The following is a 26,812-nucleotide window of genomic DNA, read 5'->3' as shown; positions in this document are numbered from 1 at the left end:
CGTCGCTTACTCTGCACAAGTTTCAAGTGAGATTTTTCACACCGCGCAGAAAGTATTTGACTTTCTTTTGCACTGTGGGGATGCACTCGCCTCCCTGTGGTTCGCTTTCCCGCAACGCACTCTTCTCAGTTGGGTTACTTTAACTAACAGGGGAGGGCTCTCGCGTCGCAGCGACACTAAAGCCCCACGGACGGCGTTTTGCTGCGCGCGTGCGGGGAAGGGACGGCTCTCTTCTGCTCGGCATCGGGGAAGCGCGTGGACGTTCACGCGCGCCTCCGCTCTTCGCCGGAGGGCGACCTCGTGTGGAAACATGTTCCCCTCAGCTCGTCCCGTCCGGCCTCGGAGTTTTTCCCCCTGCCCCTACCGTGGGCGAACGTTCGCTCGTAACCGTGCTGGTGAGTCGGACGTCCTGGATTCCTCAGTGTATTTTGTTGCTAGCTGGCGTTATTGTTGTTATAGCAATAAATGCCTTGTTTGTGTCAGCCAGTGTGTCGTTCCTTTGTTCCCGCAGAGGAAGGCCCGCCGTGGTCGGCGAGCGCTCGGTAGCGCTCCCGACCACGGTGTGGGGTCCGCGCGGTTTTGAACTGTGTCAGCCGCGGTTAAACGGGGGAGAACCTATTTATCTCCCCATTTTTGAACCCCACAGCACATGAGCATCGAAAGCAAGACATACCAAAGTGAAGGAGCACGCACACACGTGAACGCACCAACGTAGTTTATATCTTGTCGCCAGCAGAATAGTGAGAGCAAGTATGTTATATATTGCCACGCGCCTAACGCGCCGCGCGGCCTCCGCGCTGAGTCGAAGACGACGACGAAGCGGCGGTGGGCTCTCGTGGCGCGCTGTGCTGTTCTGTGTCGTGGAAGCTGGCTCGATAATTAAAAAGAAGGCTCCCGGTCTTGGGTTCTCCCCGACGTCTACCTTCACGGCTCCTCTGGTCGTGACACTGGTGGAGGTGCGGCCGATGCTCCCTACTCCTGAGGACGACTCGACGCGTCCGCCTCTTGTGACCACCCCTGTCCATCGTGCCAGCCGGAGGATCCGCGGCCTGTCCCCCGAGGCCCTTCCTATTGTCAGCGCGCCTTCAACTACCACTCCACTCATGGCGACGCCACTGCCCGCACTGCCTACGACTGTCCCTGCAGCCAGCCCCACCTATCTCACCCTTCAGACTCCACGCACGCCTAAGCCCTTTCACGGCGACCTGTTTGAAGATGCCGAAGACTGGTTGGCTCACTACGAACGGGTCGCGACCTTTAACTGCTGGGACGACGCTACAAAGCTGCGTAACGTTTACTTCAGCCTTGAAGACTCTGCACGAACGTGGTTCGAAAACCATGAGACTACTTTCTCTACGTGGCCGGACTTTCGACGTCAGCTCCTGAGTACGTACGCCAACAGCGACCGCCGGGAGAGCGCAGAGCGTGCACTGTCCTCTCGAATTCAGCTCCCCAATGAGGGTGTTGCCATGTACGTCGAGGATGTGAAGCGTCTTTGCCATCGCGCCGATCCGGCCATGCCTGAAGAAAAAAAGTTGCGGCACCTGATGCGCGGCGTAAAAGACCAGCTCTTTTCCGGCCTCGTGCGGAACCCGCCCAACACCGTCGCGGAGTTCCTGGCCGACGCCGTGCACATGGAGAAATTGCTGCAGCAAAGATCCCATCAATACGACCGGCAACTGCGCAAGACGTCGACTCTATCAACGTTGGACCGGTTGGACCATGATCCCAGGACGAATCCGGACTCTCTTCGCGAACTCATCCGTTCCGTGGTCCGCGAGGAGCTGCAGCACCTTCAAGCCACCTTTGCCCCTCGCGTCGATTCCGTCACCAGCGTCATCCGCGAGGAAGTCCGACAGGCACTCAGGGCACAAGACGCTGCAGCTGTGCCGGCGCCGCAACCGACCCCATACGATCCCGCGTCGTACCCGACTCCTGTCCAGCCAGTCACGTACGCGGACGTCGTGCGCCGCGCGGCCCCATCTCCTGGGCCTTCGCCTTACAGCGCACCATTGGTCGCGGTGCACTCTGCCCAGCCGACTCCTTACTGGGCGGATCGGCGCCAGGCACCGCGGAAGACTGACCTCTGGCGCACTCCGGATCAACGCCCGCTCTGCTACCACTGTGGTGAGGCCGGCCATCTCTACCGGCGGTGCCCCTATCGCGAAATGGGACTACGCGGTTTTTCTGTCGACAGCCCCCGTCCACGCCCTGGAGAGCGCCCTCAAGACATCGCCGAGTATGTCACCCGCCAGCGTAGTTCACCATCTCCTCCGCGCCGCGAGTCGCGATCGCCCTCTCCACGCCGGTCTTCGCCCTCTGGGTCCCGTTTCGCCTCAGGACAACGTGATTCCTCGAGCCCTCGTCGGGAAAACTAGCTCCGGCGGCCTTTGGAGGCGAGGCCGCCGAACGCCGTTCCGACGCAAAGCTTCCACCGCCGCAGCAACTGAATCGCTCCGACGTCGCACGCCGCATCGCTGCACAGTTTTCCCCGACGCGCCTTTCGTATCGCCGCGATGCCGCAACCCCAGTCGCCGACCCGCTTCCGCCGCCGCACCGACCCAATCGCCCCGACGCCGAACGCCGCATCGCCGAAGTTTCCCCCAACGCGCCGCTTGAATCGCTCCGACAGCGCAACCCCAGTCGCCGACCAGGTTCCGCCGCCGCACCGACTGAATCCTCCACAACAGCCATCGACGGGCCGTACTGAAGGCAGGGTCTCCTTGGATATCCCTGTTCTCGTCGACACAAAGGAGGTCAGCGCGTTGGTTGATACGGGCGCAGATTACTCTATCCTTAGCGGACGGCTTGCGACGGCCCTGAAAAAAGTGACGACACCCTGGGACGGCCCCGACATACGCACGGCAGGCGGACATCTTGTCGCACCACTCGGCATGTGTGCGGCCCGGGTTACGGTTCGAGGCTGCACATTCGTTGCCACTTTTCTCGTTCTCCGCGAATGTTCTCGTGATGTCATCCTTGGCATCGACTTTCTTCGCGAGCACGGTGCGATCATAGACCTCCCGAACCGCTTGGTGACGTTTTCTACCGCAATGGCCACAGAAGAACGTGCGCACCAGGGTTCTCGGTCCGCCCTGCGAGTCGCCGACGATAACGTTACGGTGCCACCACGTGCCAGCATTCTCGCGAGAGTTACCTGCGACGAGCCACATAGGGGACTCCGGGTTGTCGAGCCTAATGTCTCCCTCGTACTCACTAAGGGGGTTGCGGTGGCACGGGGCCTTGGATCCTTTCATGACGGTTGTACAGAGGTCCTTGTCACCAACTTCTGCAATGAACATCGACATCTGTTCCGTGGCACAGCCATCACTTACGTCGACCATGTTCAGGAAGTGGCCGAATGTTTTGCTTGTGCGGAGGACACACCTGAAGCTGACGCCGAAGCGGTCACCAGCGTAGACATAAATCCTGGCCTTCCACCCACTGAAAAGAGGCAACTCCAGGACCTCTTGCGGGAGTTTGGTGCGTGTTTCACGTCGTCGTCCAAAGTGCGCCAAACGTCGATAGTTAAACACCGCATTATCACGCATGAAGGAGCCCGACCCATCCATCAGCAGCCCTATCGTGTGTCCCCTCGTGAGCGAGATGCTATTCAAACACAGGTCGAAGAGATGCTCACAGACGGCGTCATCCAACCGTCAAGCAGTCCGTGGTCGTCTCCTGTCGTCCTCGTGAAAAAGAAAGACGGGACACTACGGTTCTGCGTCGACTACAGGAAGCTGAACAGTGTGACCAAGAAAGACGTGTACCCGCTCCCGCGTATCGACGACTCCCTCGACCGACTTCGTCAAGCCAAGTACTTCTCTTCGGTCGACCTCAGAAGTGGTTATTGGCAGATAGAAGTTGATGAGAGGGACCGTGAGAAAACCGCCTTCATTACACCGGACGGGCTGTATGAATTTCGCGTCCTCCCATTCGGGCTCTGCTGTGCTCCTGCCACGTTCCAAAGAATGATGGACACCGTTCTCACCGGTTTGAAGTGGCAGACCTGTCTTGTTTATCTTGACGATGTCATCATTTTTTCCGCAACGTTCACGGAACATCTGCACCGCCTCTGGACTGTCCTCAAAGCCGTTCGATCCGCCAACCTCTCCCTCAAACCAGAAAAATGCCACTTTGGGTTCACCGAATTGAAGTTCCTCGGGCACGTCATTAGTGCTGACGGAATCCGCGCTGACCCAGAGAAGCTTGCTGCCGTTGCTGCCTTTCCGGTCCCCTCCCACAAAAAAGCTGTCCGACGTTTTCTGGGCCTGTGCTCCTATTATCGCCGCTTCATTAGAAACTTCGCCCAGCTCGCCAGCCCTCTGACGCTCCTAACCCGTGATGACACGTCATTTTCCTGGGGCAATTGCCGAACAACAGACTGCCTTCGACGAGTTACGACGCCTTCTCCAATCACCGCCCATCCTGGCACATTTCGACGAACATGCCGACACGGAGGTGCACACGGATGCGAGCAACGTCGGTCTTGGCGCCGTTCTAGTTCAGCGGCAAAACGGTGTCGACAAAGTAATTGCCTACGCCAGCCGCGCACTGTCGCGTGCTGAGTTGAACTACTCTACCACGGAAAAAGAATGTTTAGCGGTAGTCTGGGCCGCCGCCAAGTTCCGCCCATACCTCTATGGCAGACCGTTTCGTATCGTCACCGACCACCACTCGCTGTGCTGGCTGAAAAATTTAAAGGACCCTTGCGGCCGCCTAGCACGTTGGGCATTACGCCTGCAGGAATTCGATTTCACCGTCACCTACAAGTCAGGCCGGAAACACACCGACGCTGATACCTTGTCACGTGCTCCCGTCGAACCTCCTCCGCAAGACACCACCGACGATGATAGCTTCCTTGGAGCGGTCAGCACATCTGAGCTCGTTTCCAGACAGCGTGCCGACGCCGAGCTCCGTCTGCTCATCGAACATCTCGAAGGTGGGTGCCCTGAAATACCACGAAACCTAGCTCGTGGACTATCGTCGTTCTGCCTGCGGAGAGGGGTGCTTTATAAAAAGAACTCTACTTCAAGTCCGACAACTTACCTGCTCGTCATACCGTCTGATCTGCGGGATGAAGTCCTCCTTGCCTGCCATGATGAACCGACTTCCGGCCACCTTGGAGTTACCCGCACCTTATCCCGAATCCGGCAGAACTATTACTGGCCCAACCTAACTTCAAGTGTCAAGCATTATGTCCGGACATGCCGGCAATGCCAGCGGCGAAAAAAACCCGCGCTCAAGCCTCCTGGGCTGCTTCAGTGCATCGAGCCGCCACAAATACCATTCGACAAAGTCGGCATGGACCTTCTGGGGCCATTTCCTCTCTCGTCTTCCGGCCACAAGTGGATCGTAGTCGCCACAGACTACTTGACCCGCTACGCTGAAACGAAGGCCCTTGCGCGAGGTACTGCCGCCGAAGTTGCCCACTTCTTTATGCACGACATCGTGCTTAGACACGGCGCCCCATCGGCCATCATTACTGACCTAGGCAAGGCGTTTACAGCCCGAGTCCTACGTGACATCTTAGCGCTTAGCCATACTGCTCATCGACCAACAACAGCGTATCATCCCCAAACAAATGGTCTAACGGAACGGCTCAACAAAACATTGGCGGACATGATCTCGATGTACGTCGACGTTGAACACAAAACCTGGGATGAGGTCTTGCCGTACGTCACCTTCGCATATAATACCGCGACGCAGGAAACCACCCAGTTCACCCCGTTCCGTCTCGTGTATGGCAGAGAGGTCCGCATGATGCTAGACGCCATGCTGCCGTACGGCGACGCAGAGCTTCCCCCTGAAGCTGGCCACTTCGTGGAGCAAGCAGAGCAGGCCCGTCAGCTGGCCCGCTTGCACATCAAGGACCAGCAATGCGCCGATGCCCGACACTATAACCTTCGGCACAGGGACGTGCACTACGAGCCGGGCGACCACGTGTGGGTGTGGACACCAGTGCGCCGCAAGGGATTGTGCGAAAAGCTTTTAAACAGGTATTTTGGCCCGTACAAGGTCCTGCGCCGCCTGAACAGCGTCAACTACGAAGTTGTCCCCCATGGAACTGTGGTCGTCGGCCCTGAGCGTCAACGGCCTGAAATCGTGCATGTAGTGCGCTTAAAGCCGTACTTTTCGCGTGACTGAGCGCTGTGTTCACGCTGTTTCGTACCTTTTCCCCTTACCCCACGTGTGAACTTGACTCCCCTGCATGTCATCTAGCGCGCACTGTATAGTTCACCTCACCCCCAGTCCTCCCCTCACTGTACATATCCCATTCCACATCGAGACGATGTTTGCTTTCGCGGGGGGGAATAATGCCACGCGCCTAACGCGCCGCGCGGCCTCCGCGCTGAGTCGAAGACGACGACGAAGCGGCGGTGGGCTCTCGTGGCGCGCTGTGCTGTTCTGTGTCGTGGAAGCTGGCTCGATAATTAAAAAGAAGGCTCCCGGTCTTGGGTTCTCCCCGACGTCTACCTTCACGGCTCCTCTGGTCGTGACAATATACAGAGAAACCCATTAAAACCACCAAAAGGTCGCTGCAGAGATACTTCACACAGTGCACACTGTTGTAGCAAGGTGGGTATGCTCTTCAGCCAATCGAAATCAGCGGTAAAGCTGGCACAGGAGTGCCCGAATTTTGATCTCTAACGCATGTGAAAACTTTCATGTCAACAGCTCTGAGCAGCTTCTGAGTGCAGTCCAAAAGGTGACCATTAATCCTTTAGTTTTGCTGTATCGCTGATATTTAATGCCCGCCTTTTGCAGAACACCTCCCGTGCCACGGGATAACGAAACAGCATATATCTCAAGAAATTTTAAAAACTTGTAACGGTGCTGCTTGCCAAACAGACTGCGTGATGGTAACCGTCACTAGTCTGCACATTATTAGGCAAGCCCTTGCGGAGCGTAAAATAGTTATTTAACTATGGAGCATTACCCCTTTTTCGAAAACAGCGAGGTGGTGTCCACATACGGAATTGCTCCCTTGTTTCCTTCATGTGTTTGTTCCTGAAGGTCTGCCCTTGTTGATTCACTGAGATTCCAGAGCACATTTTCGCTGTGAAAAAAGTAGCAGTATGGATATACTCATCCACTGCAGGAATCTGGCCATTTCAGTCACCTCCTGTGAGTTAAAGATAAAAATGGCTGAGGCTTAACTTGGTTAAGCCTGGAGAATGCGAAGCATCATCGTGTCGCGTAATTTGGAGGCGCACAACCACAGCGACGGCGCGAGGTGGGCCCCCGTTTCTCCACTGCCGTGACGTCATCGTGTCACGTGGTGTGGCATCATCGTGTCACGTGATTTGGAGGCGCACAACCACAGCGACGGCGCGAGGTGGGCCCCCGTTTCTCCACTGTCGTGACGTCATCGTGTCACGTGGTGTGACGTCATGTATCACGTGATTTGGAGGCGCATAAGCACGGTGAAAGGCTGAAGTGGTAGCTAAAGTAGTATGCTTCGCATAAAAGTAAGATGAACGCTAGGTGGAGGAATTTTATTAGGGTGACTTATGATCCAGTGAACACAGCAATCCTGGCAGTTCACTATATTAAAAAAAATTATAGGTATAGAAAAATACCTTTCATGGTTGAAATATGACGCAGAGAGGATGTTCCTACAACATAGGAAGATTCATTGTTAAGCAGCGCGGGAAGATGGAACATGCTAAAGAAAGACACACAACAAAGGTGCTGACTCGCAACTGATTATTATTCAAAACTTACAAGCAAAAAAAAACAAAACAATACAACTCATCACACAAGATGGTGAAAAAAAAAAATTGGCGAGGGCTTAGCTTTGGTTAATCCTGGTAGGTTGCGAAAGCGAGCGCAGCGCCTCTAACGGAAGGAACGCGGCGTGCCGCGTCTAAAGGTCACGCGTGGCTACCGGCCGCTGCTGCGCGACGACTCTACTTGGTAGCCCATCTCTGACCCTGGTATGACGTCACCTTATGACGTCACTAGGCATGGTATGACGTCGGAGGTCATTCTAAAGGTCACGCGTGGCTACCGGCAGCCGTTGCGCGACGACTCGACTTGATAGCCCATCTGCCACCCTGGTATGACGTCATAGGTCATCTAAAGGTCAAACGTGGCTACCGGCCACCGCTACGCTAAAAGCCGTTCTTGGGAGTAGTATTGCTTTCGCAATAAAACACACTTCGCTGCGGTGCAACCACACATGAGGTTAGAATGTGAGATGATGGTAGTTAGAAAGAAAGATGAATTTACTTATTCGAAATTATTCAATCGCTTCCCTACCCAGCGGTATGGGCATTGAAATTTCAAATTGTATGTCTGTTAGGTTATCCTATCTGTTATAAAGAAGTAAATGCAGTGCGCATAGGCATAGAGGAAGAAAAATGCAACTCCTTTCGGTATGGGCACTATGTGTTACGTGTCCTGTGTTCTGCACGCTTAGGACCATACAACGCTATGTGTGATAATAAAGCACTACTGCTGAATCTCTGAGACCTAACACTGACTTTGTTTTAATAAATGTGTTGGGAAATTCTCATTTTTCAGCGTGGGGAAGCTTGGCCTGCATTTACGAGCATCGAAGAAATCGACTGACATTTCATTTCTACCAGTATCGTACGTGACACGCTGCAAGATTCACAAGACCATACTTCTGCACAGGCACACACAAGAATGAGTTATCAATGCTAAGGCTCGCATATATCAGCGCGATCTATCACGATGGCAATATCCTATGTAATTTGAGCAATTCTCTACAAAGTCGTCGAATACTTCTGTCTGGCGAACGTTCCTTGCAATGGAACATGGTGGATGCCGTCCCGACGCAGTGGCCGTAGCATGCTTCGCAGCTAACTAGTCACTGGAAGATTTCGCCAAAGCATCAGAAAGGAAGTTTTGCCCAAAGTATGATGTATTGCCTCCAAAAGCCACAGGTCTTTACTTGGCAGGCATACCAGCCCATGTTGATAAGCTGCCATCAACAGCCGGCGCCGCGGGAATCGCGCAGCCTTTTCTTATGCCTGAGTTGCTTGCAGCAGTAGATGGGGCAATTCGAAGGCAGTGACTGGTCCAGACTCCATTTCGTATGAGGTATAGAGGAACATGAGTCGCGCTGGTCTCCTCCCATCCCCTTAGCACCCTTAACAAAATATAGCTCGACCGCGTCGTACCAGAGAGCCGGAAATCGGTTATTGTGACCCCCATTCCAAAGCCAGGGAAGCCGCAGACAGACCTGGGCAACCTTCGACCTATATCTAACGCCAACGCTGTGCGGCTACCCAACAATCAGCCTTGGAAGGTCAACCGTAACTACCGCCGCGCCACGCTGAAGGCTGAAAACCTAGCGTAGTATTGCTTTCGCAATAAAAATTGGCAGTGGCTTAGCTCTGCTATGCCAGGATATACGTAGCGTGAGGTGAGGGCGAGGAGTCTACATCTTGGCGGACACCTGAACCGGAGGGAAGGCGCATAACTGCCCTCTTGGAACAACGGACACCTCAACCGTGCTTTAAGCTAAGTGGCGGTAGTGACAGGTGTGCGCTGCATGCGTTGGCATTGACAACGTTGTGCCAGAAAAGCGGCGCTGAAGCCATAGGCCGTGGTGGTGGTGGTGGAAACTTTTATTTGGTGAAATAGAGTTTGGGAGCCACAGAGTGGCCCCGCTACATGGTCGGCGTCCCTAGTCCGGGACACCGCATGACGAGGCCCCGTCTCTCGCCCGTTTCACCAGAGCCCTTTGGGACTCAAGCGAGGAGCAGTAGGGGAGGGCAGTCTCCCATGCCTCTCGGAGAGGGGTAGGGGAAGGGGGGAGGTGGGGATTTTGAGTACATGCCCACACCATGTGGAAGATATCACAGGTCTCCCCACAGTGCGGGCATCGCTTATCCGTCGGCGTTCGTTGTGTTCATTGGCGTTGGCATTGACAACGTTTTACACTCCGATCATTTTAAGGAGAGGAAGTGTGCATAATGGCTTCATTTTAAGGAGATGAAGTGTGCATAATGGCTTCCTGGGTCAGTGGACGCCTGAATCGTGCATGGGGTGATGAGAGAGAGATGTGGGCTGCAGGCATTGACAAGGTTTTGCCAGAAACGCGGCGCTGAAGCCATGGGCCGTCGGCGTTCATTCTGTTCATTGGCGTTGGCGTTAATGTTTTACACTCCTATCATTTTCAGGAAAGGAAGGTGAGCGCGCGCGGCGAGGCACGCCAGCTGTGCGTAGTGACGTCACTTGCTCCTCGCGCATGCGCAGCACGGCTCTTTAGGAGCCACGCGAAACTGCACAACCTCGGCCAGTGTAGTTCAAGCTACAAAAACCCAATATACAGGGCTGAAAATGAGTTATATTGGTCTGGACTATAGTTTCCGTATCAACCGAATACTTCGTAAGGACAGTCGAACAAGACATGAGGCTGATTCCATGTACGCGTCTCGTTCTTTTGTTCATATGATGTCTCCCAGCCATCAAACAATGAAGAGACGCCTTCCAAGACGTACTGACTAGTGACTATGCTGAGAAGGACGTACGTGGTACCTTGCGAACTCGAACAACGACGCGCCCTCTGGCTTGCCGCTGTAAAGATAACAGATAGTAAAGATTGCGGAGTGCGCGATAAAAGCAGCCGAAAGAATTTTGGTGAGGCCGTAAAAATGACATCGTAGCCAGGTTTGTTTCGCATGACGGGTCGAGTTGTCAGCGATGAATGAACCTACAACTATAATAAAAAGGGCGTTAACTGGTACCATTCGCTGCTGTGATTGGTCAATAAAACTTCGGGAGGAGGGGGGGGGGGGGGGGGGGGTTCAATTTGTGGCACGGCTGTTTTCGCGCCTCATTGCCACTGACGAGCGAAATGGCACACACAGCTTTTCTCGCCTGAATGTGAGTAGAGTAGATCATTTTTCTAATATTCTCAAAAAGGGGTTTCCGCGGAGTCGACTGACGTACAGCTGTAAAGCTTTGAGGCGCATTCGGTTCTTTTCGAGTTGTCTTTTCCGAAGTTGCCGCTGTTTAAATATTAAACCTTTAAAAATAACGTGCCATCAAATCTTTTTACCCATCTGTGCGAAGATCGATCTCCATGTTCGACTGTCCAAACAGCTAGACATTTTGCATTTCAGAAAACTCCAGCCATGTTGAATTATTTGCGATCGGTGCTTGTCTTACCGGCACGCGAAACGATTTTGTCTTTCTTCAGCCCTTCACTGCAGCAAACCTACGATATGTAACAGCAAACCTACGATATGTAAAGAAATTATGCTTGATCCTTAAAGACAGAGTAACAGGTATAATGCGCACCTCTTACGAACACAACTAATAATACACCAACAATTGCCCTTGCCGCCAGGTGTAAAAACCGACGTCCTCCCTAACCCTTGACAGAGTTGACCAAGTACACTGTACCAGGCTTGGGCTGTTCCGACTGCGTGTATTTTCGAACAAGCGACAAACACTTATGTTTGTCGGGTTCATAAGAAGTCACAGCCTTCAAAACAGCAAAAAAGATTTCAAAGAGTGGCTGAAAGCCGTCGAATATAGATCTCGCTTGTAATCCACTTTCTGAAGAGCTAGAGCAAAAAGTCGTTCTTTATAAAGCGGTGGTAACGTGAAGCATGTCGTGCCTTACAATTTCCACTTTCATTCAGTGTTCTTGACCTTGATTTAAGTTTACTCTCCGGGTTGTTCGTGACAGTAGTTGTGCCTTTTGCTTGTCCTTGACGCAGGAAAAGACAGCTTTAGAACGCCATGACCTCTAACTTACAATCTGCTGGCTCCCTGTCGCCGTTCGTCCAGGACGAAATGCCAAAAGTGTACGACGAGCTGAGAGCTCCTGACCGACTGGCCACAGCCGAGTTGCTCAAATCTTGGCAGGCATCGTTTTTTACCTGTTCCAAAGGAAGCGACGCGAGCGAGCATCAGTACTTGGACGTTGGCTGCGGGCCGGGCAACTTCTCGCGCAATCACCTCCTGCCCCAGTGCCCTCCAGCGCTGAAGAGGCTTGTAGCGACCGACAACTCGAAGGCCATGATCGATTATGCGAAGAGGGTACACGCCCATCCGAAAGTCGATCACCGGTTGCTGGACATTGCTGTCGACGACGAAGTGACAGAGTTCATAGCGAAGGAAGGCCGCTTCCAGCGTGTCTACTCCTTTCTCGCACTTCACTGGATAGAGGACAAATGCGCAGCTTTGAGGAACATTGATCGTCTCCTGACCCCTGGCGGCGAGTGTCTGGTCATATTCAATCCGTACCCAGGGCCGGCCCAGTTGTACCAGGCGCTGCTGGATTCTGACTCGTGGGCAAAGTACAGGGACGTAAGTAAAGGCTCGTAATTATTACGTTATTTTTGGCTGAATTTGAAAGGTATGATACACGACATATTACCATTTCAGACAGGCCTAACATGCTGAGAAATAGTATGATCCGGTGAGCTTTACATCTGCGTTCTTAAGTGGTATAAGCTGGGTCTCAGCAGCTAACCTAAGGGCAGTAGCATTTTGGTAATTTTGGCAGAAAATAGAGTCGTGAATACCAATACATGTAAATACCAACAATACCAACAATAGCAATAAATTAATTATAAATAGAAGGCTTGAAATGGGATAGTACTACGGTGATGGCTTAATACGCATAGCGGAACCCTGAAGTCTCTTTCCTCAGTTCCATTGGTTTGCGATATTAAAAAGTGGATTTAATTTTATCACTTTAATGACTGAGGTCGCGAAGCAGAATACTGTTTTAAGTTTTTTTAGGAGCCTATCAAATGGCATGAATATAGATATCGGATTTTTTACATATATTCGAAGGGCCTAAAACTGATGTACAAGTATTAACACATACAAATGGTAGAAAAGCTTCTCATAGATGTTGGCAGTGATCACTAATTACAACTGAAATTTGTTGCTATCATTTTCGTATAACGTGTGCTGTTTCTTCCATCTTTCTAGGAAAGCACGAAAGAATATAAGACCGAAGGACGTATTCCATGGCAGAACGCAACTGAATTTGCGCTGCGCCTAAATGCAAGAATTTTTGTGTGCGTCTACATGAACAAAATTCAGTCATACCACCCATACACATAATATAAAAAAGTCGCTACAAAAGTGCAAACACTACAAACGGCACGTCCGTGAGTGCTCATGTCATAACTATCAAACTTCTGAATCATGTATTTCATTGTCAAGTTAAAACAAGCCATTCGAAACACAAAGAATCAGTACAAATCGAATTGTTGTGACTAATAGGACCAAAATAAAAGGAAGACATTAATTTTAAATAGGCAGAAGCTGTAACATTCTTGCTGTTGAAGAGGAAAAAAAACGAATAGATTTAGAACACTCACGGAATTAAACACCCGACGTGCGAACTTATGAAACGCGAATATGGCGAAGAAAATTATTTTCACGGCACCTAGGGCGAATTTCTCCATATTCAGTAATACAATGTATAATTAGCACGCTCAAAGTTAATTTCCGTATATCTATTCCAAGCTGGATGCAACGACCCATATAAAAATGGTACATAGATAGTCTATAGGCTTATTATACTCTATTGCCTTCCGATAGATATTTCTGTCCATTCATAGTCTATAGACTGTATATAGACAAAAGTCAACTAAAAGTGTATGGCCATAAATCTATAGGTGATCTATAGACTGTCTATAGCATTTGTATCGCCTGTGGACTTTTTTCTAGAATTTGCCTATAGAGAGTCTATAACCTCTACACACAAATCTGTGGACAGTCGGTAGACTGTGTAAAAAAAATTTTGTAAGGGGACAGCGAAGAAATTAAGTGCTCGGTATTCGTAAACTAGCTCTTCGTAAATATCGGTCTGCGTCAACTCTCGACCGCGGCTATACATATCTTCTTCCGTTTAAAGATGATTAATGATTAATAAAAATTATTTCCAGCAAGCTTGAAGCAGCTTAGCTCGCATTATTGTTTTCATTCAAGTTTCCTGATGTGTTCGCTTCCCGTCCCTGGCGTCTTGCAGATTCTGAGGTGTTTCATGCCAGTCTTCTCTGAGTCGAAAGGCCCAATCAGCTGCCGAAAGCGCCTCGCTGACCTGATCAGCACTACTGGACTTGTGTCACTGTCGTGTGAGCTCGTGCGTATCAAGATCAAAAGTACGAGCATCGACGACGCTGTGCGTGAGTATGCGATTGATTCAGCTACTTAGAGCGGTTTGTATATTTTGCTTCACGTCTCTCTCCAGCCGCCGTGGTGGCTCAGTGGTTATAGTGTTCGACTGCTGACCCGAAAGACGCGGGTTCCGTCCCGGCCGCGACGGTCGCATTTCGATGGCGGCGAAATGTTAGAGGCCCGTGTACTGTGCGATGTCAGTGCACGTTAAAGAACCCTATGTGGTCGAAATTATCCACAGCCATTCACTATGGCATCCCCTATAGTCTGAGTCGCTTTGTAATGCTAAATCCCCATAAGCCGAACCAAACGAATTTCATCTGTGGAAAAGCGCCTACTTTAGTGTGAAGTCTGATTGTGGCGTTGCCGATTGCTGATAATAATGGTTTCACACAAAGCTTGATGCAGTGTCAGCATGAAGCCTGAAGAAGTAAATGGCAGAGAAAATTACAAACTTTCCAAGTTCTTTGCTTGAAACCACAGATTCCTAGATGAGATTATGGCTTATTTGATATTATTTGGTTATCACTTGATATTATGGCTTATGCTCTCAACTTTGAAGTAATGAAAAAAGAAGGAATCAAAGCTATCTCAAGACAAGCTGATAAATTACCTGACAAATTCAGCCGTCTTCATCACATAAATCTTTTTTTCTTTTTTTTTAAACGCCATTTGACCATTGACCAAGGTTGTTAGCAGACCGACTTTTTACTCACTCTGAATTGTGATTACGCTTTTACCGAAGTATAACAGCCTAATCTAATTTCTCCGAATAAGCGGAGGTGACTTGTAAGCTACGCTTTAAGGATATAACGCGATACATCCATAGATCACTGGGAGTCCTCATACCATTCCTAGCGCAGTGGTGCAGCGGTTAAGAGATGGTGTTTCAAACACAGGCACCGGTAGGGCTTGTGAGACTCAGCTTTCTCTTCCCGAGCAACCTCTCGCGACCAGTCATTCATCTGACTGGCTGCGACGGGCAAGTTGTGATCACGTCACAAGTCCACATGACCTATTTGGCAGGCACTACATTCCATATGAATGCTTCGGCCGCTCCGGCTGCGAGGCTTCAAACGGTCGCCGACGCCGGACAATTTTTTCCGACATCGGGGTACTAACGCTTGCGCTTTAAACATGCTCACACGGCCTCAAAATGGGCAGAAGTCATAGTACAGCTCTCTGAGGCCAAATTTAACACAGAATACCATTTATAACGCACAGGATTTCGGCTGAGACAGGCCTTCTCAAGATATTCTTAGGTTCAATGTGGGGATAAAGGGGGAAGACCCTGGGAGATATTCCAAGCCCTCTTCTTCCGGAGCCCCAGCGGATTCTTGCTACTTGGCGTGCTTTTGGCTAGCAAAACAATGGGTCCAAGTTCTCCCTGGCCTAGTGCTGGGCTTGTCTGGGGTGAAATGCTTGCAAACTCGATCTATGAACCCATCCTGCGTGCACGAAAAGAGCCACAATAGGCTTTACCGCGCAAGGCGGATTTCTGATCGCCGAGGAGCAAAGTTAGCCAATGAGGTTTTTCCAAGCATTTCATCCTAGAATAGCCGAGCATCAGGCCGGGAAAAATTTTGTACATCTTAGAAAACCGGTAGGTACCCGGCAGCACTGGGGATCAATCCAGCACTTCCAGAATGCGAGGAAGTTGCTGTGACCTACTAAATAGAGCATCCGCCTCTCATTCAGGGGGTGGTGAGTTTGATCCCCAATACCACCGGTTATCCACCGGTTTTCTAATGGGTACAAGATTTCTCCCGGTCTTGTGCTCAGTCCTTCGGCGGTTAAATGCTAGGAAAAAGGGCCTTTGGCCAATCGCACTTCTCGACGGATCACGGATTCTTGCATGGCCAAAAGCCTCCTTCTGCGGTAAAGCCTACTATGCCCCTTTTTCGATCGTGAGAGGTGCTCGTTCAAGCTCGGAGTCACGGGATTTGAAGGCTCTTTTCCCAAGCTATCCACACCGGAAAGCCGAGAACCAGCTGTGAGGATAAGCTTGTATCTTTTTGAAGAAACCGGTGGATACCCGGCCGGCAGTGGAGTCAAGCCCACCACCTCCCGAAGCCACGGCTACGGTGTTACGGTTGTAAAACTCTAAACACCACAGGCCATTACCTAATAGCCCAGAAAATTAAACGCACTAAAATCCTTCGCACCATGACAACTGCTGCTAGTTTCTTCGGCAGTATATGCCCGTATAAGGGCTTGGGCGCTTTCATGTTGATCTTTTAAAATTATGCTTGGCGAGCTTTCACAAGAAAAAAATTCTGCACATTTCGTGTGAAGTTCTATCAGCAAATTGGGCTACTTCAACTGCTTTGCACCACATTCCCCTGAAAAAAAAAAAACAACAAAAACAGCTGAGGCTGATTCATCTATATATCTTGCACTGATGACCGTATTTGTTTTTTCAGGGTTCTTCCTACTCCTTACACCGATATATCCTCTACTGTCAGAAGATGAGAAGCCTGAGTTGGCGCAATTCATCAGGAAGTTTTTGCTTCAAGAAAACTGCTCCAACTTCTGTCCCACGGGAACTACAGAGCAGCTAAGATTTGTATTTCATGGCTACAAGCCGTAAGCGTCATCACTTTGAACAATATAAGCGGCTGAGAGAAAAAAAAAATATTAAGGATTCATTACTCTGAGAGGCTTCTGTATGTTGTCGCACACAATGGGCGTCTTTCGCGCTGCAGGCACGAAAGCTTGCGGCAGGGAGTACTGTCAGCCCGTACTGTCACACCATCTCAGTTTGTTTTCAGTTGGAATGCATGCAGTTTTTTTCTGCTCGTGGGCTGTTTCTGTGAAGGCAAGAAAATCCGATATTAAACTGAATAATTTTGTTCACACTCCAAAAACTCCGCCTAAAATGTTTTTGCTATACGAAAAGAAAAAAACTGGACATATATGTGACCTGTTGCACGTAATTTCGTGCGAGCGCCACCACTCGCGTTAGAGTGAACACGAGGTGATGGTTAGCACGTGCCGACATGCTACCGGAAGATCTCAGCTGACCGCCTATTTCATCTATCTCCGCCGTCAGTTAATGTGGGAGCGTTTCCGCACAGGCTGATGAAGAGAATGCTTACAATGTTCTTGCTTTTTTTATGCGCATATATGATTTATCGGCTATCCCTCTAAGATTCTTATTTCATAGGGCACAAAAGAGGTATCGCTGATTTGGACCTTAAGTAAGCTTTAAAAACTCGGACACTACACGTAGCCGTTCCTCAGTGATGATGACGATGATGATGATGTCCTTAGGCTCAATGGCTCATACCCACGGCGGGGGATTGGCCAGGGTGCATAGCGGATGCAAACGCACTCACGTACAAGGAGCGGAGTATCTGGATAATTTTGGGACTTGTTCATTTATTCTCTTTCTCTTCGTGTCTTTCGCCTCGCTGCTGCATCCACTTCTTCGTCTCTACTGTTCTGCACTTCAACAGAACTGCGGATCTCAAAACAAAGTAGGCACCGCATCGTCTGTTTGAGCCGGCGGACCCTTTTCTTGAGATTCCACACAAGCACAACACAGGCGTTTTTTTTTTCGTGTCTCAGCCAACAAACTACACTGTAAACAAAAATCAACGCAAATGGGGGCTTAAATAGTTGGCGTCCACCTTTAAACTCCATATGCGGAAACATTTACTCCGTCAATATGGAGTAAAAATGTGCTAAATAACCTATTTTACTCTTTGCTGTCAATAATGAGGTGTAAAGGAGGATTCTCCTCCTTATAACTCTCGTCTTTAAATGAAGTTTCTTAGTCTCAATGCGCCCCAAGTCCCTAACGGAGTAAAAAAGAAACACCATTTTGCGCCATCCGCCCCGCCACCTAGCGTCTCGTCTGCTTCTGGTCAGTCCGTCCGTCGCCAACCGCTCTCTTCCTCTTCTCCCCCGCACGCTCTCTTCGCCACGTAGCATTTTCGCTTTTTTTTTTCCCTCTTCGTCCGCCACCCCGTGCGTCTTCTCTAGCCGCAGTGTGGCGCTGGCTCCTTACAATAGGCTTTATCTGTTCTCCTAAGCTTACCCGCTAGTTCCTCAAACAGCACTGCTAGGCTAGCCTCGCCGGATCGGGTTCTAGCGTTAACGGTTGCCAGGTTTAGTTTCCAATGGTGGGTTCCCCGGAACCAGAGGTTCTTAGCATCGTCCGCTGCGTTAGTCTGACCGTTGCCTTGGTCAGTTGCGCCGAAGCCGCCGGGAACTGAGGGCCGGAGCTTAATCTGTATACTCTTATAGGAAAATGGTGGCAAAGTACTACATAAGGGTGACCGAAATCCTGTTGTGGTGAGAGGGTGCGTTGTCGGCTCTGGACGCCTGGATCAGGCAGCGCCCCAGGCCTGATTATTCCTTTCATAAGTGTGCTTTCCTGAAGCAGTTCAGCCTAAACCCATCTACCTGATGATTTCTGTCCTGTGGTTAGGATGTGCCTCGTCTGGTTGGTCCAGAGAAATCAGCTCCCTCATTCTTCCCAGTACGGCACTCGCTATCCCGATCTGTTGTTGCTTCTGCTCACTTTAGAGCACTGCACCTGATGGCCACATCACTAAAATCGGGACACTTTGGTGTTTCTCGAATAGTGGCAAACCAGGGAAAAGGAAAAAACAGCTACTTCAAATTCCCAGGTGGGGGTGACTTCACCTTTCACTGGTCCCGTGCCGTGGCAGCTGGTAGCGGGTGGCATACGGAAAGATCAGCCTTGGACTCGCAAGCCTCACAAGCGACGTCCGCCAAAGGTATCTACAGGTTCGAATGCTATAGAATTTCCAACATTTCCAACAGGGATTAGGTGTCCCTGTGACTTTCTTCCAAAAAGTTATTCCCACTCTTTCGCATCGCTCAGAAGAGACTCTGGCAGCAAAGACCACACACCCAAATCTCAATGTCACACGCGGTACCAGCCATTGAAGGAGCATAAGATCGGTTTGAGAATGAATCATTGATAAGTACAGCTAAATACGTCTTTGTTCCCCTTTATAAACTAGTATTAGTAACAAACTTTGATCACTCAGGCCAGCGCGGACCACCTAAAGGGTTTGAATAGGACACTTGCAGTTATTTCTGCCCTTCTGCGACAAATTCACACTAGAATCGGGTATTCATCGTCGCGGGTGACTAAGCCTAAAAGGTTTGGTCTTGGAGGTAACGTTTTTGACACTAGCAGCTTCTACTCACTAACAATACTTTTATTACCCCGATTAGCAAGAAATATTCAGTAACGACGACTAAACTAGCGTCGATTTCGCCTGTGGCTGCTCCTAGAAACACCGCCGGTCACTCCTTGGTGTCCCGCTTGCTTATCGCCGCCCATATGTTTCCCGCGCTCCCTCCGGCCGCTTGGAAGGCGAGCGCCGCGGACGCCAGCAGCAATGCAGCCATAGAGCCCAGGGAGACGGCGTAGTCTCCCCGAGGAGCCAACAACGTCGCGGCCGACGCCGCCACGTGGGCGGCAGGAGCGAAGGCGAGCGAGGTCCAGCGGCGTGTGTCGAGTCCGTTGAAGGAGACCAGCGCCCAGCACACGTGCAGCACGCTGAAGGTGGCCGCGGTCAGCGCTGAGGCGGCGAGCAGTCGCGGCGGCGCTCCGCTCATCAGGCCCGGCGTGCCGGGACCCAGGGCGTCGGAGAGCGGACCCAGCAGCGAGAAGAGGCCACCCATGGTGCCGAACGCCAGGCCCGACGTGTAGGCGAACGCGAGTCGGGAGCGCAGGCGCGCAGCTTCGTCGGCGCCCGCCAGCGCCACTGCGTTCAGCACACGCTCAGCCTTGCGCAGCACGCGGAAGAAGAGCAGCCGGAAGATTTCCTGCACATGACGTTGGGAGGAAACGGCGAAAGCGAAAACTTATCTTGAGTGGAGTCAATGTTAAAAGTCCGCATCTAATAACATGCCATAACAATACCGTACCCTACGATGCCATACACCATGACACGCCGTTGTCATAAAGGAGAAGTTTCCTGTGCTTTCCACCGCCCCTATCCGTCAGGGCTACGTGGCAGCGCTGAAGAAGAGGCGATACACGATCCGCCGCCTACCTGTGAAAGGACGACCATGGCGACTCCCGGCGCGGTGTACTGTCGCAGCGGCACCAGGGCGAGCCAGGCGAGCGATGCCGTGAGCAGCGAAAGCAGCCAGAAGAAGGCGGCCGTCACGAAGACAATGACGCGGCTCGGCTCGCCCGCCACGGTCAGCACGAACATGGAGAAGGCCGGCCCGAAACCCAGCATCGAGCAACCCGTGAACTCGAGCAGCGTCATTGCGTTCGCCCCTTGGTGCTGCGGTGGAATCTGTTCCCCAGACGTCTGGTCGCTGGCGAGCGCTCGCAACTTCTTCCTCGTTCCACGCGCTCCGAACTCGCGGTGTGGAGAATGATCAGTGAGGAAGAGGCAAACGCGTTTAATACCAAAAAATGTACAGGCGGAAGAAACATTTTCCGCGCATTCGCCAATATATTTCAATTCTGGATTCATTGTCTTTCACTCACCAATATATTCCATTATCCGTTCAATTCCAATTCCGATTATATTCCAAGTGTTCTTCTATTCTTATTCTGGTTCTATTCGTAATCGCTTCTTTTATTTCTTTTTCCTGAGTCATTCTTCATCCGGCGTCTCCTTCCTCTCCCCTACAAGCGGAGAGGAGGATTTCCCTCTCGCCACATATCACCTGCAACAGTGGCTGGTGGAGAGAGGGAAATCTCAATAAATCCCACCTGATGTATAGGCTTCACACAGACTCCACCGCTGCCGCCGCCAACGCCAAACAGTTTTCGCCTTCATGGTAATGATATCGCAATAGAAGAATTGGGTGTCTTGTGCCGGAGTGCGTGCGTAATGCTGGAGCCTAAAAGACCACGAAGAACTATTTGCATCGCCAATAATTTGGTAAGGCGTACAACATAGGCGGAGATTTTCTTCGCTATAGCCAGTACGCTAAAATCGACTGCTCCGTGCACCTATTGCAGGACAAACTACTGTAGTGCGAGATGTATACAGGGAGCACAAGTAGCTAGCGACTGCGCAGAGGTCACTGAAAAACAGGGCCTAGTCGTTAATTCCAGGCGACATACGTGAGAACGGGTAAGAGCCTAATTAAAAGCTGCACCAACTTCCATCTTCGCCTCCCGCGGCTTCTGCAAATATTTTTAAACAATGAATTTATCTCCAAAAAATCTCAGAATGCAACCTACAAGATATCGCATACCCCTAGGGGAATGGTAAATGATTTGTTTTCAAGTAAAAGTTTATTCCTAATGTTGTTATTGCAGGTAATTGTTGTATTCTTCGGTAACATTCGAGTCGTATTGGCTTCTGCTAGCGGCTTGGTTCTGCGAAAGGGATCTACGAGCCGAAAGAAATGTATGTTCGACTTACACACACACGCACATCCAGCGGGGAGGAAGTCGCATTTGGCACTTTTCTCTGCTTCTTTCGTGCCGCAAACTTAGTCTAGTGCCACTTAGAAGGGTCAGGGTTCGGGCTAGTGGGTAGTCAACATGAGGATCCATAGCGCACAATAATCAAGGGACAAAACACGAGTGCCACCTTGTGATAATTTGAGTTTATTTATCGAGCCGACGAATAGCGAGCAAAAGCAGGCAGCGAAAGATCGCCACGCCGTTCACGGCCCACATCGGCGAAGGCATGCACGCAACGTACCGTTTTTCACATACGGGAGCACTTCACTGCTTCTCAGTGTAAATAATAAAGCAGGGGTGCACTGATTTCTGTTTCCTCAGTAATCAGAAAACAGGTGACACGAGCAAGCTTCTGCTTTCCCAAGTATCACTAAGCTCGCGTGCTAAGCTGAAGGCTTCCGAGAAGAAAACTCGGAAAATGCATTTTATTAAGCAAAATGAAAAAAAAAAAAAGCTTTTCGAGCAGCAGCCGTGCACGGTGTGCGAGCAAGAACCTCAACGCAGCGAGCAGCGCGCTGCAGACGACGCGGGGCGAGTATGCCCTTGTGACGTCAGCGATCAGAGGTTGCCAGACCAGCAAGCGATGGAGGTGACATGGAGTGAAGAAACACTACAGTGAAATACTAAGGGACAAACTTCAAAACACTGCTTAGCTTACACGGTTTTCTTGCGTCAGATGCGGAGCGATCATGCTTCGTAAACTCAATGAAGCGTTGAAAGAACCCGTTTAATTTTCGAACTGTACTGGACTCAAAGCGACGAGGAGCACTGCCGAGAATATGCGCCTGATCATAGGAGTACATTCACCTAAATTTAAAAAAAAAACTGCAAGTACATATCCATAACCTTGTATTTGTTTTGAGGTACGAATGCCTACGTCGCTCGCTTTGCGTTTTATGCGTATTGTTTAAAGGCTCTAGATGGCTTGGCAGTAAAACATAGTAGTTGCTCTAGCAACGTCCGATCCTTTCCAGTGCAGCGGCAGCAGCAAACGTTCGCTCAGCCAACTCGGCGTCTAGGCAGCCGCCGGAGCCGTCCTACTGCGCTAGCGGTGAGCGAGTTGTGCAGTGAAGCTTGCATACTGATCTAGGAGCGGTGTAAGGGAGCATGAGCGTAGCTCTATGCCTGCCTGAAATGTGCACTGAAGAGGAATCTGAAGTCGTATTTTTGCCGCTAGAACTCGATCTACACGTTTCGAGCGTTCTTGGAAACTTCGAATTATGGCCTTGTGCGGTCGATTTTCCAAATTAACGTAAGGCTCTCGCCTTTTTTTTTTTTTTTGCCTACCCGCATACGGTGGGAGGAGTCGACTAACCTTTCACCCAGTCCCGTGGCGGCCTGCCGTTCTGCTAGCGGCGGAGTGATACGTAGTGATCGGTGAAAGCAAAAGAGTCCACGCATATTTTATTTCCGTGGGCCTAACTTTTCAGCTGTGTAGTCTATGACTAGACCTATTTATTCACGGAAACCTAAAAGAAACAAAATAAAAGCGAAAGCAATGTCGCCACGCGACTGCCTGAAAGACACTCCATGCGTTGGTCGACTCCTCCCAGCGTATGCGAAAAATTAAAAAAAAAAGGCGGGAGCTGGACGTTAATCCGGTTTAATTAGGGAAACCGGCCACACAGGGCAATAAATCGAAGTTTCTAAGAATGCTGGGAACGTGCATATCGAGTTCCCGCGGCAAAAATACGAGTTCAGATTCCTCTTCAGTGCACCTTTAAGAAAAGAGCGCTCCAAGGAAGGTTTCACTTAGTGATCCTTGGAAAGGCATATTTAAAAAATTAACTGAATGAAGGCAAGCCGCTTTTAAGACATCCGCACTGAGGTAAGGCGTACTAAAATTTAGCCCTAAGTCAAGCTGCATTGGTAGGCTAGTGCCGCATGGTAGGAAGTATGTCATTGTTACCTAAAACGACACTCTGATAAACCAGTACATTGCGCAGAAGTGAAGTACATGTGGTTTCCCCACTCGCGGATTCCTGTAGCTGCGCATTGGGACCTTGTTGTTCCGCAGGCCACGATTGCTTCATCATTTTCTCGTACAGCGCTATTTCGACGCGATGGGCACTTACCGTCGGAAAACCGAACTCGCCTTATTGACAGTGCGTTTGTAGAATTTTTTTTAACGCGTGGTGCTACAGGTTTGCACATTAGCAAGCACGTCCCAAGATGCTGCCTCTCTGAAATTTAGGCGGAAAAAGTGTTCCGCCTCAGTGAATCACGGCACGGTAAACGGGATTTTTTTGTTGTTGTTGTTGCGAAAGCAACACTACGCTAGTCGCCGAGCCATTTCGCGGAGCCGAGGAAAGGCCATACTGCGCATGTGCGAGGAGCAGTGACGTCACACGGCGCACAGCTGGCGCGCCGCCGCCGTCGCTGCGCGGGTGACTCAGAGGTGCCGCCGCCACACTCGCCAGTTGCGCATGCGCAGTAGCGGCGCATAGCTAGCGTGCCGAGGCCGTCGCCGCTGCCGCGCGCTCTCCGTTGCCTCTCTCTCTTTCTCTCTCCTCTCTGATGCGCAGTAGGAGCCATGTTACTTTACTGACCAACGGGCTGTCTTTGTATCGATCGTGCCGGACAACCAACACGAAGAGATGTAAATTAACGACTCTGTACATATATAATCACCATGTCTAGCCTCTTCGATGAAACCATAGCGAAACAACAATTAGTCTCATCCAAGTTCAACAACAGGAGTAGCCATGCAGATGTTGCTTTCGCAATCCTCGAGGTTTGACGATAGCTAAACCACTGTCAATTTTTTTTTCGAAATGAACCCAATGGCCTGAAAAAGCGGACACAGTGTGACGAGTCACGATAAAATATTACTGTTGCTGCACCGACTCAGAAACACCTGCATTTTAGCACCAACGCCTGTTTATAGGTTGCACCAATTTATATGAGGGACGAACGTTTTCTTCATTGTCTAGTTACTGATATGCACAGTGAAAAGAACGAGATCAGCCTGAGCACAAAAAAGAGAAACCAGCGATAAACCGCTGTCACCCAACTTCACGTACTTTTGCGTGGCGTTCCTAGACACTCTTAGAGCGTGTGGGGGTAGCAGTCTCGAACTCAAAGGAGATGTCCTTAAAGAAACTGTTCATTCTAGCTTTTTCTGACTTGTAATCTGGCAACCTATGTAACCTATACTCGCTCGACAAGGAGCAGCCTTACGGCAATAAACACCAGTCGTTGCTTATAACTCGAAACAATGGTGTCGTCATTTGTGCGCGTCTCTAAGTTTACACAAATTTATGGTGCCGAAACCCGGGACTAAAACGCTGCAACGGTGCGTAAACAGCAAGGCCATTAAGTCTCGGCGGGACAACGAATTCTGGGCCATCACCGCAACGATCCTTGGAGGTGAAACCACCTTGGACTGAAGGTTCCAGGAACGAGGCCTAGGAAAGCCACGCCCGACGCTCTAAAACGAGGCCTGGAGACGCCACACCTGAAGCCAAGCTTGGCGCTACGACGACGACCGACACTACAACGAGGCTGAAATGGAACGGCTGAAGAAGAAACGAGGAGCTTTGAGATCCCAGGTGACAAAACTGATTTCCGAAGTGGATTCATCTTTAGAGGCGCATGCTGACGAAAAGGCTCTGAACATACTGTCAGCGAGGCTTAGCGCCCTCCAAATACAGCTCAACGAGGTGGACGCTGCTATCGAGCCACTTGTGCCTGATGAAGAAGCCGAGGAAAACTTCACGCGTACAATCGCGTACAACGACAGAATCGTCACCTACGCTGCAAAACTCAGCCAACATGCTGAAACTCAGCGAGCGAACGCCAGTCCAGGACCGGATGCTACACGGGCGCCTCGCGACGGTAACCGGAGCGCTGCCGGCTCAAAGGTCAGGTTGCCGAAACTCGAGCTGCAACGATTCAGCGGCGCCTCCACGGAGTGGCAGCCCTTCTGGGAGCAGTACCAGCAAGCGATTCACAGCAACGATGCCCTTTCCAACGGCGAGAAGTTCTTATATTTGCAGTCAGCGCTCACTGGGAGGGCTGCAGCAGCGGTGGCCGGGATTCAAGCTACAGGAGCCAATTACAACACTGCCATCGAGCTCCTGAAGGAGCGCTTCGGACGCACAGATGTGCTAATCCAGGAGCACCTCACCCAACTGCTGGACCTCCCGACGGTACGAAGCGGGCAGGAGGTAAGGGACCTACGTCGACTCTATGACCACATGCAGCGCAACATAGCCGCTCTCACGGCTCTAGGCGTCAAAACAGACAGCTACGGCGCAATGCTTGCCTCCGCGTTGCTAAGAGTGCTGCCAAGCGACCTTGTCATGAATTATCACAAGCGTTGTTCAGCAGAAAAGCAGAAGGATATCCTTTGCATTGCAAGTCTGCAAGAATTTCTAAAAGAGGAAGTTCAAAGCAGGGAGAAGGCGGTGCAGGTTGGTCATCGGGAAAGCAAGAACATTAATGCAAAACCACGATTCGAGAATGAAAAGCCCAGAGCTTCAAAGATTTCAGCGGCATCGCTCTTTTCCGCCAGTGATCTGAAGCGGAATGAGCCCTGTGCATTTTGTGCCGCCAGAGATCATGTGACCAAAGACTGCCAGACCTCGCTTTCTCTGGAAGAAAAGAAACGGGCATTGCGTCAGGCGGGCCGATGCTTCCGCTGCTCTGTCAAAGGGCACACGTCGAAACAATGTCGCAACAAAGGAGTAAAGTGCAAGATATGTGGCAAAAGGCATTTAACTCAAATGTGTGATCCTGCGTGGAAACCAGTTAACAGCTCAGCAACCGAACTGCATTCAGCTACAGGCAAGAAGAGCGACAAGGCTCCCACTGTGCTGCTCCAGACTGCCCAAGTATGGGCAGAGGGACCGCAACGAAGCACTTTAACTCGTCTCCTGTTTGACGGGGGTAGCCAGAGGAGTTTTGTGACCGAAGAGCTCTCGCACCAACTCCAGTTAGAGGTTGTGGGAGAAGAAGACATCACCATTTACCCCTTTGGAGGAGCCGGAAACGCTATTAAGCACAAACGGAAGCGTGTCCGCGTTTGGCTGAGAAGTCAGTACAACCGAAAGCAACACTCTATCGAAGCTTTAGAGATACCCGAGATATGCTCTGACCAGCTGACTCTTCCCGAAAAGGTCATCGAAGGAGTTCAAGCAGAGATAAATGAGCTTGCAGATGTAACCGTACCACCAGGTCATCTGACGAGAAAAGGCATCGGCATTCTTATTGGTTCTGATTATTATTGGACTCTCGCGTCTGGCCACGTGCGAAAACTGC

General features: G+C 50.7%; 3 protein-coding genes across 4 annotated transcripts in view; 2 read left to right on the top strand and 1 right to left on the bottom strand.

Moving 5' to 3' along the window:
- Window positions 1–17,323, top strand: part of LOC149340358 (4-vinylphenol methyltransferase 2-like) — a 32,152-nt gene extending 14,829 nt beyond the window's left edge. The window contains exons 1-4 of one of the 2 annotated variants that reach the window (XM_089549134.1): window positions 10,808–10,863; window positions 11,706–12,297; window positions 13,979–14,135; window positions 16,551–17,323. In XM_089549134.1, coding sequence (XP_089405260.1) covers window positions 11,728–12,297; window positions 13,979–14,135; window positions 16,551–16,717 — 894 coding nt within the window. In that variant the 5' untranslated portion in view covers window positions 10,808–10,863; window positions 11,706–11,727 and the 3' untranslated portion in view covers window positions 16,718–17,323. Of the gene's footprint in view, window positions 1–10,807; window positions 10,864–11,705; window positions 12,298–13,978; window positions 14,136–16,550 lie in introns of those variants that run through there. The other variant, XM_089549135.1, reaches the window with a different exon arrangement.
- A 2,023-nt stretch (window positions 17,324–19,346) lies between these two features.
- LOC149340357 (gamma-secretase subunit Aph-1-like) lies at window positions 19,347–20,758 on the bottom strand. Its single transcript, XM_089551227.1, has 2 exons — window positions 20,169–20,758; window positions 19,347–19,938 (listed from the first exon to the last, which is right to left on the bottom strand). The coding sequence occupies exons 1-2, from the start codon at window positions 20,601–20,603 to the stop codon at window positions 19,414–19,416; spliced, it is 960 nt and encodes a 319-aa protein (XP_089407353.1). The 5' UTR covers window positions 20,604–20,758; the 3' UTR covers window positions 19,347–19,413.
- A 4,301-nt stretch (window positions 20,759–25,059) lies between these two features.
- Window positions 25,060–26,737, top strand: LOC149340356 (uncharacterized). The gene is made up of 2 exons (XM_089551105.1): window positions 25,060–25,719; window positions 26,729–26,737. Exons 1-2 carry the CDS (start codon window positions 25,060–25,062, stop codon window positions 26,735–26,737), a joined length of 669 nt encoding a protein of 222 aa, XP_089407231.1.
- The last annotated feature ends 75 nt before the right edge of the window (window positions 26,738–26,812 follow it).

The sequence above is a fragment of the Amblyomma mixtum genome, chromosome 6, assembly GCF_055824585.1.
Source record: "Amblyomma mixtum isolate Tamu chromosome 6, ASM5582458v1, whole genome shotgun sequence".
In the NCBI taxonomy this organism is placed as follows: domain Eukaryota; kingdom Metazoa; phylum Arthropoda; class Arachnida; order Ixodida; family Ixodidae; genus Amblyomma; species Amblyomma mixtum.
Note: the sequence above shows the minus strand (reverse complement) of the source record. Positions and strands in the feature narration are given on the sequence as shown.